At 43.5% G+C, this 19,255-nt stretch overlaps 1 protein-coding gene across 3 annotated transcripts in view; it reads left to right on the top strand.

Moving 5' to 3' along the window:
- LOC105837358 (laminin subunit alpha-1) overlaps nt 1-19,255 on the top strand; it is a 143,174-nt gene that overhangs the window by 77,404 nt on the left and 46,515 nt on the right. The window contains exon 1 of one of the 3 annotated variants that reach the window (XM_036289108.1): nt 612-18,074. The exons of the other annotated variants lie outside the window; for them this stretch is intronic. Within the exon in view, the coding sequence (XP_036145001.1) occupies nt 15,917-18,074 (2,158 nt within the window). The 5' untranslated portion in view covers nt 612-15,916. Of the gene's footprint in view, nt 1-611; nt 18,075-19,255 lie in introns of those variants that run through there. 3 annotated transcript variants of the gene reach the window in all.

The raw sequence follows: 19,255 nt of genomic DNA, 5'->3' as shown, positions 1-19,255 counted from the left end.
GGAGAGACAGGGAGAGACCGGGAGAGACGGGAAGAGACGGGTAGAGATAGGGAGAGACGGGGAGAGACCGGGAGAGACGAGGAGAGACGGGGAGAGACCCGGAGAGACCGGGAGAGACGAGGAGAGACGGGAAGAGACGGGTAGAGATAGGGAGAGACGGGTAGAGACCGGGAGAGACGAGGAGAGACCGGGAGAGACCGGGAGAGACGGGGAGAGACCGGGAGAGACGGGGAAAGACGGGTAGTGACTGGGAGAGACGGGGAGAGATCGGGAGAGACGGGGAGAGACCGGGAGAGACGGGAAGAGACGGGTAGAGATAGGGAGAGACGGGGAGAGACCGGGAGAGACGGGTAGAGACCGGGAGAGACGGGGAGAGACGGGAAGAGACGGGTAGAGATAGGGAGAGACGGGAAGAGACCGGGAGAGACGGGTAGAGACCGGGAGAGACAAGGAAAGACCGGGAGAGACGAGGAGAGACCCGGAGAGACCGGGAGAGACGGGGAGAGACGGGTAGAGATAGGGAGTGACGGGGACAGACGGGTAGAGACGGGGAGAGACCGGGAGAGACGGGGAGAGACCCGGAGAGACGGGGGGAGACCGGAGAGACGGAGAGAGACGGAAGAGACCGGGAGACTCTTTAACTAATTCTTTCAGTACTTTCTACATATTCGCAGGATCATCCTTATTGTCATTTATCATAGCCTCATAATACTCCTTTTTCTTTTCTTTAATTATGTACATAGGATAATATACTGAGAAGTGAATATGAGTTAATAATGACTTATCGACGAAAGGCTGAGAGAATATTAATTTGATTTTGGTAATGAGAGATGTAATCAGGGAAATGAAAGTAATCTGTGCCGTTTTTCGCATCGCTTTAGTTATAATTTTCTTTTCTCCTTGTAGACATATTAATTAGTTAATGTTTGACTATGGCTCTGTTTTTACTTTTCTGTGCGTTTTATTTAACTGTTATAGGATATACATTTACATAGCTATGGGAATCGGCCGTTTAAATATTATTACTTTGTGGAATATTTAAGATAAGTCTATCAACCACGAGCCGCTATCTGTGCCAGAGTAATTTTCATTTTTTCAATAGGTTTATACACGAAGAAACTCTATTGAACGACTATTGCTTTCGCGTTAAGGCGATTTCAGCCGGACTCGTAATATGCTTGTTGGCGTTAATGTAATTCCGTCGGCGCGTTTGTTATTCTCATTACGGTAATATTATTATCTTCGTAAATGAATAGCTTACTAGAGATAATTTCATTAACAAGAAAATCATATGCGCAAATTAGGATCGTTTAATTCTCATTTTGATTACGTGAAAGTTCGAAGAACAGACCGCGTCTCTATGTTAAGAAAATTATGTGTCTACTAACTATAAATTATGCCCCATAAATTTTCCTACCTTAAAAATATATATATTTACCTATTGAAATTTACAAGTAAAATTAATGAAAAATATTTCCAAAGTATGATACTTATCTAGTTGTGCAAAAATTATTTGGAATTCTAGCGATTCGATTTTGTCAGAGAAATTATGTTAAACCATTAAATTAGATCTGGATTTTTATAAGTATACACTTTAATTATGCAAAGAGCAGCTTTTACGTATCGTTTCGACTCTCTTGGCGAAGCAAAATATAATGCTCCAACCAGATTTATATTTTAAAAATGCAAATTGTGAAATTTCGAGCTGGTCATTCGATAATTAAATCGATTGATAATACGATAAATGTAATAAATCAAAAGGTACACGTACGCCGGAGCGGAAAATAAAACACCACGGAAATAGAAACCAGTACCGTGAATCGAACAACGATGAATGTACCGGAACGTCGATCCGCCTGATTTAATGTCGTTGAATCCATAAATTTCATGTAGATCCGCGCGTCATTATCTGATATTGTGTAATATTTTACGGGTGCCAAGTATGATATATAAGTACTAAACGTATGTTACATGCGCGGGAGTCAGACTTGCTAATAAAACAAATCATAGTTGATCTCGCAAATGCAAAAAGTATTTCAAGTTAAGGGATAAAACACACATATTTCACACAAGTAATATAGTATATGTCGATAGGTAGCAATATAGAATTTTCTGTAGTGTTTTTAAAGGATTTTGACTTAAATTTATTTATTACACATATATCTAATTTACAATAATAATATATAAATTATGTAGCATACATATATATATATTTAAAGTAAAGAGTTACTCATAAACTTACTTATAATCGTCTTTTGCACAAACATTAACGTATTAAATTTGTATTTGCCTTGTAGTAAGAATTGATCGTCCGAATGAAAGGAACAAACAAAAAGTTCTCTGAATTTAATTCTGATCCAGTCACGAGTGTTTGGTATTTTTTTCTCTCTCAATAAGTCATTAATTTCATATATGATTTAATGATTTATTAAAATTAGAAATTACAATTAGAAAGATAACGCAGCACCTTAGGGATCGTATAAAACAAAAATTCACTATCATTAAATTGATCTGCTTTGAATTAAAAGTAACTTTTTTAATTCTAGCTGGCACAATACCTTTGTAGATCTTTTAAACGTGCTTTATCTAATTAAGGATAATTAGAGTGCGCACACTTCAAGCGTCGGCAATGCATTATATGTAATCAAGATAATGATACGTCATTATAAAACTGCGAAAGAGAATCTAAGTCCCACCATACAAGGCGTCCTACAACTATCGTACAATCTTTTTAACGTCTTCCGGAAAGTAATTAGAATCGAAAACTTTTATGAAGCTCATGTCTTCAATTAAATGATCAAAATTAGCCAAAGATTTGGCATAAAATTCTCGCGGCAAGAATTATTCTTGAAAATTAGCCAATTCTCTTTCTGTGCTTGTTTAAAATTATATGACAAGCGATGCGACGCGAAGAGCAATACGATCGGAACTAATGCTGCGGATCGTGCACGAACTCGAAGAAAATGTTAGCGGTACGTTGTTTCGTCTGATTTACAATCGCAAAATATAATAATGCGATCGGTTGGCGTCGCCCACGCTCGGACTGCAGCACTCGGCACACGATGCAAAGGCAAGCGATAGTTAATTTACAGGGTGGTAACATACCGCGCGCCGACGTTATACGAGAAAATAATTTCGCCCACGCGTGTCTAAGACACGGTATGCTGCGGCGAGAGCGTAATGCGAGACTCTGGCTTCGGGCTAAAGGCGTGTGTCGAGTAGCCGTAGAACTTTGCACCAAGTCCTTCTTTTATCCATTTCTACCGGTTAGCTGACCACTGAGACTATTGAGCAATCACGACGCTTATGTTTGCGCTGAAAAGCGATCCAAAAAACGATATAATTTTTCTGGAGATTGGTGCGGGGCAATTAACAATTAAAAGCAGAATAATATTGTGTTATGGATGAATATTATTAAATGATGGCTGTTACTTCGTGATCTCCTCCAGGCTGTCGAACTGCAATGATTTATTTTAATCGATAATTCGATATGTAAATTATATTTGTGCAGTAGGATTAAGTTACCTTCATCTCGGACGAGTTAAAATAACCCTTATATTACGCTAGTGAGATTTATTACCACTTGTGGAATATTTGTTTATAAATGGCATACATAGATATGTGAACGAAATTATTCTATCACATCAGACAGCAATCGGAGGATAAATTAATTTTGGGATCATTTATTTTAATTTACTTATTTTTACTTATTGTTTATACGTTTTATATCCGATATATGTAATGTTCTGGTTGATATGATGAATGGTGATGTCGACGAAGAGATCAGATTAGGAATTTAGAGGATAAGGAAAAGAGCTCTATTTTCCAGTCGATTGAGCCCGTTTATTTCCTCAAGTCCAGTAGTTTTGTAGACACGCGAGTTGTACGAACATGGCTCATAAGCAGCCCGGGGCAGCGCCGATGCACGTCTCATAACACGATGATGCAAAACCGAGGAATGCCGATTTTCTCATTAATCACACGCATAAGTCGCTCACATGGGAATGTTGATAAAACAGCCCGGTGAATGGGGGGCGATTGATTTCTTCATTTTTCGTCTTCCGCCGATCGAACTCTTTGACTTGCATCGCCCCGCCTTCTTGTTCCTTTCTCTCTCTCTCTCTCTCTCTCTGCTCTCGTCGCACTGTCGACACCTTAATGGGATGCGACGCGAGATTTAGAGCAGCCCCAGAAATATGACGATAATATGCAAATACACGCGTCGCGCCTCGTAATCATTGCCACCAAGTGTGCGTAAGCAACCGCGCCTTCGCCCTATTTTCGACGGGTCTTACAACGTGCGTAATTTATCGACGACGATTTCTAGAGGCGAGCCGATTATAACACCCTAGCGTTATCGGCGCAATTCACTAACAATGTCCGATTTGCAGATTAGATAGTTTCTACATTTTCGTGTTACATCGACGATAATTACGCCCGCTAGCAGATAAATTAGATATTTTTATTAGCCAGGTTGTCATAAATTGTTGCTAACTATTATTAACATTAAATTTAAATAGAAAATTTATTTAATATTAAAAATAGAATTAAATTAAGTAAAAGAATTTATATTAATATTCAATGTTGTGTAGAATACAAATGGAAATCAGTTACATAATATGCAACTTCTTCAAATTTCTATACAATTTTGAATATTTGTAACACATATATTAAAAACTCGTAGATTTTTTTTTTATTACGCTCCTCGATGTATATTAGAGTTTCATCGCGTTGTACCGATTCGCAATCAATCGTTATTGTTTCTCGCGCCTTGTTCGTAGATATTCTTTTTCTCGCCGGCAAACCAGAGCGCAACTTTCGGGCTACGGCTCGTGGTAGCACTTGGCAAGTGGGTGGCACCAAAGTAATCTCGTTCTCATACATAAAACATGAAGAGTGGTATTATATTGCCCTGCCCCTCTTTGACTTATCGGCGAGTTTGAGTTGGCAGAATTTTCGCGGCGGCGTCCGCACCGCGACGATCGAGGAAGGTGCACAGCTTGTCGTCGAGGGGGGCTAATGAACGTATGCTCCCTTCATAAATTTATGCAACGGAATTTAATATACATAGGCCGTTTAACACGCTAGCGCCAAAGTAGTAAATTAATAACGGACGCATTGAATACGTCGCGTACGTATCGATCATTGGTCTCGCATTTCCAAAAGTAATTTTACAAAGCAGTGAAGGCAATTGAAAAATTATATTATCTTTTTTTCTTCGAAGTTTATGTGTACGATAATTATTTTTAAGCGACAAAAGTAAGATGAAGTAAGAGAGAGTCGAGCGAATAATGAATACGTGTTTGACATGGAAAAATAAGAATTATAAGACAAATAATGAATTAAATACATAACGTACAAATTTTATACTAGCACAAAATATATCAACAAATATATATGACAAGAATATATCATATTTTGTGCTAGAAATTATTTGGATTTAGACCAGGGGTTCCCAACTAGTGGTCCGTGGACTACCAGGGGTCCGCGAGAACTAAATTAAGGTCCGAAAAATAAAGTCACGTTGATTTTCAATTAAGTTCTCTATTATAAAAATATATTTAAATATTATTCTAAGTTTAATGTTAACTAAAAGTTATGATTAAAATTTATTTTTACATTCTTGGAATGTTTATTTTGAACCTTGGGGTCCCTGCACCGAATGAAAAAATCCTAGTGGCCCTTAGTCAAAGAAAGGTTGAAAACCACTGATTTAGACGAACGTTTGATGTTTTCTAAAACTCTTTATTACTTTTTAAATTGATGTTAATTATTTTTTACTCATATTATATGTAAAATTTTAATAAATTGATGAGCTAGGATTTTCCTCATTAATGAGAAATAATCTTGTTAAGTAAAGTCTTATATTCAAAATCTGCTTTCTTATATAGTAAATTATTATCTATTATTTATGTAGCAAGAGCACAAAAACTTGAACGGAACCACGTCGAGGCTAACTATAGAGATCAGTTTAATGGTCTCACATTGATCATTAAGTAGGAAATACCGTTCGTTTTCGATGAACGTCGCCGCGGCCGATGGTTTTCTCTCCCTCCTTACGTTCCTTCTTTTTCTTTTCGTCGAAAGACATCCTCGGGGCGAGATCCAGCGAGAGTTTCCTGCTGGCGCAGGACTATCTAGGAATGCGGTATGCGAAGCCGGCACTATTAAGCACATAGGAAGAAAGGCAGCGCGGACTGTAGATAGATCCTCTCCACGGCAATCACCTCCTGGGTGGTCCAAGCGATCGCCACCGGCCACCGCTCGTATAACGTCCTTGTAACTTCATATTAAGTCATTTCCCCGCGCGCGCACGTTCCCCTGCCCACCGTTTCGCGGTAACCTTCCGCTACGTCAATGAGTCCCCGAAGGTTGGAGCCTGTCCCATCAACGGTATCCTGCCACCAGCCAGGCACCGGGACGTGTCAACACACTCGCGGATCCTTCCTCCCGTTCGTGGTAGACGGCATAAGCAAACATGGAGCGAAGTGCCGGCTGGCAGGTGACGAAGAGCTGGTCATCGAGTTAGCACGAAGATAACCGCGTGTCTTTCTAACTGGATAATAATGTGCGAGATAGTATCGCGATCGAGGCTGTTATGGTTAAGGAAAAGAGATTATCGAGATAATCTGCCGCAAACTGGAAGCGGGGAAATGTGCAGCCTGATCGAGAGATGTTCGAGTCAGCTTTATCTTACTTGATCTCGATAATAATTCTCGAATCTTACTTTTATCTTACTTTCGTTTTGCTTGATTTTATTGATAATGTCTCTATTTATTTTATTACTTATTAATAACATAATATTTTATATATTTTTTTAAATTTCATCTTAAGTGAAAGATCTTTCAATCCTTTTTTTAATTTCATCCAATCTTTAAGTAAGGTTATTACTAGCTCGATACGCATAAACCATATAATTCTATCTTTTGTAATCATATTGTAATTATGAAATTGTTACGACGATGCGAATTTCCTTTAGAAAAATATTTTCCAGAACGGTAGTCCGCGCGAACACGTTTCGCACTCTTCATGCAAGAAATAGGGAAGTGTGGAAGTTCTCTAATAGAGTCATACGCACGCGCGTCAGCTTGCGCTAACAGGCTATATTTTATCTCGATCACGCTCGCCGCAGATAAATCTGGGCGACTGGCATTTTTCGATATCGAGTGGACAGTGTTTACGAGATATTAGACTGTTCCCGAGTTATGATTTAGCGAACGACTGCGGGGCATTAGGGTGTTAGGCGCTTCGTAATGGAGTCAAATGCGTGCCTTTAGAGCCTCCCTGATGAAAAAGCGGGACTGATTTAATACGGACTTTGGTACTCGTGATCATCGACGGCTTGTTAACGAAAGGGGAGCGTAACCCGGCGTGACGGGCAGAAAAAAGGGGGATACTTCCAAAAAATAGTATCTTAAAATCTTGCTTTTCGATCGCCTCATCGCTATGAGCCGTGAAAGCCAAAATCTGATTTAACCGTCGATAGAGATACCCCGGGACAAGTTAAAGTTATTTTAATATGGAGCTAAACGCGGAATACCGAAAGTTTCTATACCGCCAGCGAAATGCTAAACAAACATGTAGAATGCGATTTTTTTCTTCTTCCCACGAATATACCTTCCGTTAAAACGAAATTATCTTGGAATTTATCAGCACGTACGGCCTGAGGAATAATCGCCGGCAACGGGAGTGAATTTCAACATTGCGTAATAACCAAGGACGCGTCGGGAACCGTCCGCTTTCCCGTAATCTCGTCAATGAGCGTTTTTATTCGTCCGCCCACGTATAGGGGTGTAATAACAGCCGCTGCGGAGCGAAAGAGACCGGAAACGTTCCGACGCCCGAAGACACAAAGGACGGGGCATAACCGATTATCGCGATCGTCGATTTATGCAAACGTCGCCGTTAATAATGGTGGCGTTCGGCCGAGCGTAATTACTTGCATTATCGCTCGGTTGTACGCGGCGGTGCGGCGGGAATGTAGATGCACGTGGGCGACGAACGAATGAAGCAAGAAAGGGACGGAGACGGAGAGGTGGTAGAGAGAAAACGAGAGAAACGATGTGGACAGCGCGGGATGTATTAATAAGTTCTTATTAGCGGCTTCGTGTGCGCGATGCAAATTTATCACTCGGACGAATTCTGCGAAATTAGGCGATTTGGCGCGTCGACGCTGCTCTTAAATTTATATCGGAGCTTTTATTACAGTGCGACACGACAATTTCTGTCGCTGTAACGCGGAGTTAAGAGCCGTAAGTTCCTGTTTATTGTCGGACCGGTACTCTTCACAGCGAAAAGAAAAACACACGGAGGCAACCGTCGAGATCAGATTGTAGTAGACGAACCATTTCCTGGACCGTGCCTCGAACGGCAGGAAAATTTTTTCACGCAATGATAACACTCTGGGATTTTATTGCAACTCTAACAGCTTGCGCAAACAACTCGGGGAAGAAAATTCCGAAAGGGAAGGAAAAGATTTTCCCGTGATAAATCTCGGTCGGATAGCGGAATCAGGGTATTTTCGTTCGATTTTTACGAAATAAAGACATTAGCTAAAACAAGTTTATTTCACGATTAATCGAGAAACACCATTTTTAGGAGGTCGAGACAAGATCTTGTTTTTAATATCACTTATTATCATTTACAAGTATTTATTTTTCTGACATGGTGATTATAATTCGTACATCCATTTTTACAAAAACGGCAAATACACGCTTAGCTTTGCACCTGGTGGGCGGTAGACCGGAAGTAGCGTCCGGCGGAAAAGTATGAGAAGTTGTGACACCCGTGGCGCGAGCACCTAGCCGCTTCGCAACGGGACGCCTTCGCGTCCTCGGCTACCTGCGCGATTAGGCCTCTCCTTTTCTCCCATACGTTCTCTAATCTTCGTGCCGCCTTCGTGTACACGCGTGCACGCGTGTATGGTCGCGTACGTATCGTCTGGCGCGGCATTATCGGCCCTCTTCTCATGAATGCCCTCTCAGAACCCGGGAGGACCTCCATCCCTACGGTCGTGTGAATCCGGTGGTTTGCGAGGCGGGAAAGGCGGGGGAGGGGGACACAATGAACAGACTCATGTACGAGTCGCAGCCGACTTTCCGCACTTGCGGCCTCGATCTTTACTCGCAGGTATTTTTCTTAAGAGAGGAAGAAAAACCGCAGGGAGGCGTAAAGAGTGTCGCGCGGAGCGAGACTCGTATTGAAAACCTATGGAAAATCGTGAAAAAAAAAAAAAGGTTGGTGATCTAATCGCGGAAGTGCGGACAGCGGGCGAGCGAGTTGTATATGCGAGACGAGTGAATCCTATAAAAGTGGACGTGCCAACGCGGCATCCTATCCGAGGCAGCTGTAGTCGCCGCGGTCTGGTAGATACGAATCGCCGTCACGTACGTACTCCACCTGTGTCCATCGCCGCGAACTCCACGTAAAACCTTTACTCTTCTGAGGAACGCCGCTCTCTGAGAGATCTCGTCAGATTTCGATCGTCGCTCTGGTTTTTCCAAAAGTCATCCCGACAAATGTGAAACGTCGTCTTGTCGCATTGGAATTGTCATTCGTACAATAGCAGCTAATCGTCACGATTCCCCAGCAGCGATTTTTCACGGCGGGGATTTAACAATTCTTGTCGTCCACTCGCTCGCGAAAAGTCGCCAAATGCAAATTGGTTGTATATTCCCCGCGACGACAGTTAGGAAGATAAGGATGTCAGATGGCAACGTATGCATCCGCTGTAATACGAGAATCCGCGCGTCCAGTAGAAGAGAAGACGAAGGCAAGACCGTTACAACCGGCGGAGAAAGAGAGAGAGAGAGGGAGAGAGAGAGACCCGTTAGAGAGGTCGAAGCCAATGAATTCAATCGTAAATCTTTCCCTCGTGGATCCTCATTACGTGGACGCGATTTACTCGCGCGCGATCACCAACAGCGACCGCGATGAATTCGCGGGTGCGAAAGCGAAAGTTAACGCCTGCCACGCCTCCGTCGGCTCCGATAATGCCTTCGTTAAATCAATCGGTCCGGCATCGCTGGTCCTCCGCGGATGTCCCTCCCGGTAATCACGCGCGAGCTAAAATCGATTGTTTTCCATTCGCTCGGCTCTTTCTCGTGCGTCTCGCGTTTATGAGGCTGCCGCGGAATTGCGAGAGAGCAAAACGCTATTCCTATTTCCACACGCGATGTGTGAACGTTAATAATTCTTCTTCAGAAATTACAATACTTCTGGCCTCTATTTTTATCGCGATATAAATGTCTTTGAAGAGCTTAGTTTAGAAATGTTTTAATTACGTATAATTTTTATGTTTTGCGTGCGTGATCGAAAGAGTTTGAGCAAATATGAAGGTATATTTCCCCGTTAAGATGAAATAAAAAACGGGACGAGATCGTTCTTCATTCAAAACGAGTCCGAAAGAAATATCTGGCTTCCGGTGTTCCGAGGCAGAAAAGGCATCTGAGAAACCAGATCCAAAGAAACCAAGCAGGAATGCCTCGTTGCGCAATCTCGCGTTCTATTACCAACAGTTCCGTCTCATGGAGACCGCTCGAAAAGTGCATATGAATGCACGTGTCATCTCTACCGAAAGAGCATTCCGGAAGTCGACTCGGGTGTCGAAATCGTCGGCGCGGGGAACTCTGTAAATCCCCGGTGCGCCCGATCGTCAATCATCGCGTCGTTGCCTCTCATCATGTTTTATGAGCCGGATTTATATTTATATCGGAACGACGCTTGCGTGGCGGACCCGTGGCCACACCTGGACGCCGATAAAGCGACACGACGCTGACGCACATATCACGGACGCGATTTATCGCGGGGCTTCTCGAATCGTCAGCTGGCAGAGCTCGTGCATCACGGCGTACATCTCGTTGCTGGACCGACGACGGCCTCGTAAAATCACGTTCACGCGACCTTACGTCTTGTCCGCGGGATGCTTACACGGACCTCTCCTCGAGTGAATCGTAAACCACGTAAACCGCGTGCACAATGAATTGTTTCTTGTTTCTGTAATTTATCGTCGCAGCGTACGCGGGAAAACACGTGCTAAAATATAATAACGTATATTTCAAGTAAAATAGAAATGAAATTTGTGTAATTTATATAATATACAAATAGTTGTCGGTTAATTGGGACTCATAACTGACTGATATAATGTCAAAATTTTTTGTAGCATTATTTCCCTTTTTTTCATAATTATTTTAATGGTCTGACAAAATTTTTAGATTTGTATTTAACTAAATTTTTAGATACTCTAAGGAAATCATTTTTTTCTATGCAGAGTAAATTTTTAATACTTATTGTTGCGAGACAGTGAAGTAGCAGGTGAAAACATGATGTTTTACATGAAAATTAAGCATTAGCAATTATTATTTTATTATTATTAATTGTTGCACGCATCAATTAAATGAACCCGTTGCGTCGCGTGCGACATAATCTTAGCACAAGCTAAAATGAAAAGTGAAATTGCGATATCAAGTGAGTTATCTTTTTCGAATAGTCAGTACGATCGCTGAACTTGTCATTATGATTACGAAGAGATATATGTTCCTGTCTCGCTGATGGCGAGGATTATTAATCATGGCGCTGCCGCGGCGGGGAGATAGATTTTTTTCCTGTCGGAAATTATTATGAAAGAATATGTGACGCAGCAATGTTTCGTAGATAAATGCCACGCGCTCGAGAAGCTGCGCCTTATCTATAACGTACATATTGCAGAATCACCATTAAAGGCGTTTAACATAGTGGCGATGCTAAACATGTTTTTCCTTTATTGGATTATTAAGATAATTATGTAGGACGCTTAAGTATTATATAATAAGTAAGACTGCAAAAAAAGAGATTTGTTATTCTAACAAGTGATTGTGTATAATTATCTTGCTGACAATATTATTTTTAGGCCTGTATCTAGGTTTTAGACACTTTTTTTAGACCAAATTTTTAGACACCAGCAAAATCGTTCTTTCCGTGAACGATAATCGCACTGGATCGAACTAAATTCAAATTTAACGCTGAAGTAATTTGTCTAAAATTATTCATTATAGTGAAAGTCTAATCGAGCATTTCGTCAATGAATTCTCGTGACTGTGATCTGTGAAATGTGCATCACACTCAAGGATCGCAAACGGTCGGTTGGTCGCTCGTGCGTTTACACGTATCGTAACATGGTGCCTTGTTAACGCCAGGCCCCGTGAGAAGAGAGCCGTGTTTGTCGTGAACAAACTGAGATCGATGACATCGTACTCTGAGGTACTCAGACTCACGAGTCCCACGAAGGAATCCGTCCTATAAAGGCACCGTGAATTTCACGACTCACGATTCCAATGCGCCCGCGCGCGTGTGAGAGAGAGAGAGCACAGTGTGATCGGCATACCTTTCTCTAATCCACCATAAAAATAGCTTTCTCATAATAACGCGACACATCGTTGCGCAACGTGCGTCGGGCGTGCGTGTGATTGCGAGCATAATAAAACGAAGCTACGAGAGAATTAACGCGTGCGTTCGGCGAACCGTAGGTGGTCCGAACTAAAAACCCCCGGCAAGTATCCGGGCGGCGATCGAGGAAAGAAAGAATGAAAAAAAGAAATACAGGTGCGGTAGCGCGTAATTATTAACAGTTGCGCAATAAATAACAGATACGATTTGGAAGTAGCGCGAGAGAGATGTCGGGCGCGTAAAAATATCGAGCGGCAACATTAACTTTCTTAATCTTAATTAAGAAGTCGGCGCTGATAATAAATTCCAGCTGCTTACGGGAGCGACATTCCGCACGTAGAAATTCCCCCGGTCATTTTTATTCTATTCGGAGATCTCAATCTTTAAATCACATTCTTTCGTCTACACCCAATCTTCGTAAGTGCGCTTTTCAATTTATAAATCCTCCGATCTATTAGAGCATATAATTTCTGATTTTGATTTCGCGCGTTAAAAATCTATTACCGACATTAAATCAATCTTTGCGAGTGGAGGCTTGTTCTCCAAAGGCACGTGCTTGGTACAATCTTGCACTCGCGACGGACACGCATGATCGAAGGGGACCACCTGTAATAAGTTCATGAGACTCCTCGTGCCCACGATGAAACACCCACCGGGATGCACTTGTATGCACGACGCGCGGCTATCCGGCATTCAATTAACAAGAAGAGCGGTCGCTTTGTATCATCCGCGGCGTGCGGGGAAAAATAGCAGGTGCACGGCACGTGCATGTGCGTCCCGGAAAGGCTCCGTATATCGCGCACATGGTGGCCCTTGCATTCTCATAGTCAACTTACGTATCTGGCTAAATTAACCGTGATATCATCCGTGTAACCTGCAGTCCATAAACGTATTTTTATATACTATCAGTTATTTTATATAGAATGTATCTCAATCTATTTTTTATTAATTTAATTTGATTGCATTTATTATCTATTTATTTTATATCATTTGTTATTTATTCTGGTTAAGCGAATATTCCTTGTTTAACATACAGGTAAAAAGCGTTTAAAAAACAATTTCTTGGCAATGTCTTTGACTACTGTCTATATACGATTCGTATACGTCCGTCGTTGTCTGCCGTTGAAGATTGCTGAAAGGGCAATGCTAATAGACGTCACGTTTCTCAGTCTATACGAGCGTGGCGAAATTGCATAACGCGGAAAATGACGTGCGATTGAAATGTACTCGATCTCTATGGGTCATCGAGCATGAGTGTGCGTCACAACTTTTACGAGAATTTTTATTCTCCTTCCTAAGTACTTGTTAACTTTTTCTTCGCGTTTAAGCCGAGTAAAAAGGAACGCTTTGATCTTTGTGAGTGCCTTTTAAACTCCGGGTCCGCGCGTGACAAATGAATTATAAATTTCCGGCATCTGTCATCGTCCCGCGACATGACATTTTACTTTTTTTTTTTCGCCATTGCGAACGTACGCCATTCTTAAAATCGCGCATTGTTTCCTTACGACAATACATCGTCTTTCTTCGTGACAATGAACACGCAACTTCCGTCATTTAAATCATTCCGCGGGACATATGCATGCAAAATATTCTAAAAGTCGCTAACTCGCGCTTGTTTTTAATTTATTTCCATGCAAAATTGATCGTTGCACTTTCAACATACATTTGTCAAGCAGAAAATGCGAAATCAAGTAAGATATTCGAGGGGCATAAGAGCAGAAAACAAGACGAGCTATTCTTATCGATGTAGGTCTATTAGGTCTAGATAAAGCTGACGTGTGACAAGAGAAGAACGTTGTCGTTTGTGCATTCAGTAATTTTATGCAATGTTACTGCGAATAATATTTGATATCAAAGAGGTCATTCGTTGATCATTCGCAATGTAGCGCGCTTACACGCGGGCTAAAAATAGTTTAGTCAATAATTCTAGTGATCCCTCCTCTGCTAATGTTATCTGCGCGTTTGTGAAATTTCACGTTATCGTAGAGGCATCGAACGAATGTGAATGCAACGTCATCGATACGACGCGCGTATCAAAGGACTCTCAAGTCCGATGAGGAGGGCTCGCCCGGTATCAATGCTCCGAAACCGTTCGAATATCCGCACACCCACGTGCGCGGCATAGTAAACACGAAGATTCGGTCGCCTCCTGGAAAAAGAGGAGGGAGAAAACATGAATGCCGGCGCGGAAGAAGATGAAGAAGAGGCAGCGGTGAGAAGCGTGGGGAAGAGAGAGCGAAACAGAGAGAGAGAGAGAGAGAGAGAGAGAGAGAGAGAGAGAGAGAGAGCCACAGCCAAGCTAATGGTAATGGTATCAAGCCAGTGTCTCGCGAACCGCGCTCGAGGTCGGTACACACGTTCACCTCTGCGTGATTCCACATGCGCTCGCCTTCCGGTCCTTCCTCGAGGTTCGCAAAATATAAGTAAAGTGAGACAATCGCTCAGAACTACAAGATCGTCCATCAGAGAATACTCGACGAAAATTTCACGCATAGTTTCCTTGTGCTCCGTGAGATCTCCGTGATTTTCTTTAGCTATTTTGTTAGGAATTCCTTCGCCTAAGCGAATTATCTATCATGTTGTATATTATGCTAACATCTCATCAGTGGGCTTGGCGCAAAGTAATTAAAAGATGCTATGATTCTAATTTATAACTGGCTTTGAAAGTGTGATGTACGGAGGAAGGAATTTGGAGATTCTTATTTTGGGTATGAAATCGGTGCGGAAGGATTACGTCAACAAGAAAGAAGAGTGCTTGTCCGTGAGTGATTCATCGAATGTTTCGCGAGATTGTCACCGACTTTCTCTAAAACCAAAACTCAATTAGTTTGCTAAAGTGCTTTTACATCCTGAAAATGATTTATAGCTCCTCGTTTGCTTGAATCTCTTATCTCGTAAAATTTAAACTATTAACTGTAACAAATTGAGCATAATCGGATCGTAAAATAATTTTTTGTCTGTGAGAGATAACGGTACATGTGACGTATTGAACGTGTGCGGTGCGTACAAAATTATAATACTTTATATAAATCAAGAGTAACGTTTAAAACGAAATATTTAAAAAAAAAAAGTACCGCAAGTCACGTTAAAAAAAAAAGTTACGTCGTTACTGCGGCACGAAAAATATTCAAGAATCATTCTGGGCGGTGCCAACGTTCCAGTTCTTTTAATCCCGTATCATCCAGCTTTAAAAGTCGAAGTTATGTAAGGAACAATTTTTTAAACGTCACGAAAATCGCACTCTGTCTCGACACTCTCTGTGAACCTTATAGCAGCAATGCGAAAAATTGCTGATCATTGATATTATCTGAATCGACGTTTTGAACCTATCGGAAACCCTTCTCGAAGAAACTTAACGTCTATCAATTCAAGTTGGAATATTCTCTGGAATTCTCGTTTAATTTACTTCCGTACGTCATTCGGGAGGATATGCGATCGTCACGACAGGTGTCCTGTGGGACAAGACGGTCTCCCTTCTGACTATGGGGTAGAAATGTACCCCGGAAAATTAATCTGGGTCTGGGGCGTGCTGGCCCTCGGAGCAGGTACCCTTCTTCTGTCGGGTGATCTGCAATGGTGGAGCGGGTCGACAATCCGGACGGAAGGCGGCGGCCCCGCGAGGCCATCGATTCTACTCGACGAATCGACGAGGAGCAACGGTCCCTCCGTCCTCGAGCGATCGACGACGAGGGAAGGCACGAGTTATGCCTCGACGGACGGGATCGTCTTCGAACCGCGAGAGATCGGAGGTGACAGGCGACGGAAGAGGAGCACGCGACTGCATTCACGCGACGACGAATCGATGATCGTGGAGACGTCGGAGGAAGCCGGCGTGATCTATGAGAAGCGACGCGTGTCGCCGTCGATCATCGGCGTCGGCGATCGGAAAATCGACGATGACGGACCGTCGCGATGGAATCTCCGCGCGAACGAAGGTGGCGGCGGGGCGTCAGATGAATCCTCGAAACAGGATCGACACTCTGTAATTATACGAATCAACGCGCACACGAATGTCGAGGGTCGACAAGCGTCGGGAAGCGAGAATAAACCGGGAAGATACATCGAGCGGGTAGGACGGCGTGATAAAAAGGACAGTGATCGAGCGACGGTCGACGTCGTAACTTCCTCGACGTTACGTAACGATAGATTCGAGGAAGATCCCGTAGTAGGGACGGGATCAAGATCAAAATCGAAAGAGGCTCGACGGGGAGGAACGGGGCTCGATGTCGTGGGTCGGAGCACGCGAGCTCCTAGATCGCGGGAGGCGAGTATTAAAGTCGATAACTATCTTCGCTCCTCGACATCGAGGATGCTCCGCCGTATTCGGAACTCGGGGAGTGTCGGTAATCATCGCGTTCCGAGGATCGGCGCGTCGACGTCGAAGTCAGGCGATCGAAGAGGAGGAATTCCCGAGATCGGCGAGAAGAATGCGGGATCGGATGATCAATACAAATCCGTCGATTTCTCGCATATCTCGCGGACCGCGGGCGCGATTATGGAAATCAAAGGGGAAATTACTCCTGTATTTTCCCGACCTGTAATCGATCACGATAGAGATGTCGAAGGGCCGAACGAAGCCGTGGAAACGTCCCGGTCCTCGTCCAGAAGACGAGCAACGATACTTGGATCCTTAGAACGAAATACCGCGGAAGGGGACGCGCGGCGATTCGCTGCAGGAATGCAGGAGGACCAGCTCCTTTTTTTTCGCGGGGATCGCAAGCGAGTTCAATCTTCCGCGATGAGCCCCGCGGAGGAGATTCACGATCATAAAAATTCGCCGGGAGAACGGGATCGTGGAGATCCTGCTAGGAAGAGACGCGAGACGACGAGCCGTGATTGGTATGCGCGAGCTTCGAACCGATCGCGGAATTTTCGAGGGCGTAACAGCAGCACTGCTCGTCGCAAAGAAATTCTCGAAAAGTCAATTAACAGCAATGACGAACGAAATGACAAAAATAATAACAATTATAAGGATCAGGAAACGAATCTCTTGGTCGACAAAGATGATAGATTGCAGGACATTCTCCCAAAGAATTTAAACAGCAGCGACAGCGGACTTCAGAATGAAGGTAATGGCAAAGAATCTTCGGATGGCGCGAGTGCCTTTCAATTTTTGAATTCTGTCATACCGCCGGACAACAAGAGGCGCAAAGTGACACGCGGCGAGGATTCGAAGGACCTGATGGTCACGAGCAACTTCGAATGGACGAGTCAGGATCGAGGGACCCGTAACGGGGCCCCCGTCCCGCGGCATCGGCCGGCTTTCTCGCAGGACAGTCGCAAGACGTCGCACAACGGTTTCGCGAGGAGGAGGCACCGATCCATGGACCGACGAAAGGATGCGCGGGGCCACAGAGGAAGCACCGGCGAGACGGGATTGGCCGCGGTTCAGCGAGCGGATCGACGCGAAACGGCGTACGACGATCGGGGAAAACGATACACGAATTATTATTCCGCGCAATCGGCCACCCCCATGGCCTACGTGCACATTCAACCGGCATATCCGGCGGCTCCGCCCATGAACCGGAAATGCGTACGGTGCATGGTCGTTTACAAGCCTTGTCCTTCGCAGTCGCAGCCGCCGCCCAGGATCGTGCTTCCTAGTTACAGGTACCACGAGCCGGCCACCAAGTGGCGAGGACTCAAGTACGGTGAGTGGAGATGATCAAGCGTTGTCCTTCATTTAATTGAATAGCAATTAACAGATTATTTCCGCGGAAGGAAGTGCATTTTTACGTTAGCGATTTGTACGTTAATCGACACAGGGAAATACTTTTATTGATTTCTGTGATTTAATCCAAATGCTTTCGAAAAGATTAATTAACAGAAAGGAAAAATTTGATTTTATAACAGCCCGCGCTCTCTAATGGCCGCCACATATATAAACCGAGAGCAACGCGTAGCGATTTTCTGACTAATTTCCTAAAGCAGATTAATCACTCGCATCGTCGTAATAAATATCATTAAGCGTTTCCACGCCCCTGATTCGTCATTCAGCTCGAGCTGCCTCGCGTCGCAATTAATAGGAGATTACTTTTAATCGGCGAGATCGGCCGATCGATGAGGCGCAAAATTGAAGCGCAAGATGGAACATTCGCTTTTCAAAGACGTTACGATTCTCTCGAGTTACTCAGTCGCATATACTTTACAGCGCGAGCTTGTCGACAGCCGCATTAGTTATTCGTTATAATTTCCGTCCGCGCAGAGCTCGCGAACGCGGAACCGTTTCCTCCTTAGCCGGTTACCTCCTCGCGTCGATCAGACTCCCCGACCTTCGACCTTCGACGAGAAGAGGAACTAGAAGAGCACGGATGTGGCTCATTAACCGTGCATCGCACGAAGTTTCGCGCGGTACAAACAGCGACGCAATAAATCGCAATCAACGTTCGAGGAAGGATAGGCTTGGGAAGATCGCAACACTTATGCAACCAGTCTACATATATATTGTATTCCGATCTCGGTTTCTGTAACTATAAACGTCTTATTGATCGAGATAACATTTCTCACGAAATCTAAAATCTGTGCCCGCACGCGTTGGAAATACGACAGAGTAATTGCATGTATGTTTAAGGAGAGTGCTTAGTGTATTCGCGCTTAGAAAAGAATGTCGGTACGAAAATTCTCGAGCGTGGAGGAGGATCCCTCGTGTTTGGAGACTTGCCTAATCGAGGGAAGCATCTCATAAGAAAGGCATTTTAGAGCCTGCGCTAACGCTTTCGTGTTAACATTTACACTGATAAATACCACAAATATTGAATCATGTAGTGGGACACCTCCATACGTTAGAAACCCGCTGATATTGCGCGCTTTTATCTTTGCATATTTCTGTTTG

Source organism: Monomorium pharaonis, chromosome 6 (genome assembly GCF_013373865.1).
Source record: "Monomorium pharaonis isolate MP-MQ-018 chromosome 6, ASM1337386v2, whole genome shotgun sequence".
NCBI lineage: Eukaryota > Metazoa > Arthropoda > Insecta > Hymenoptera > Formicidae > Monomorium > Monomorium pharaonis.
The sequence above is the reverse complement of the archived record's forward strand: the minus strand, read 5'-3'. Positions and strand labels throughout refer to the sequence as shown.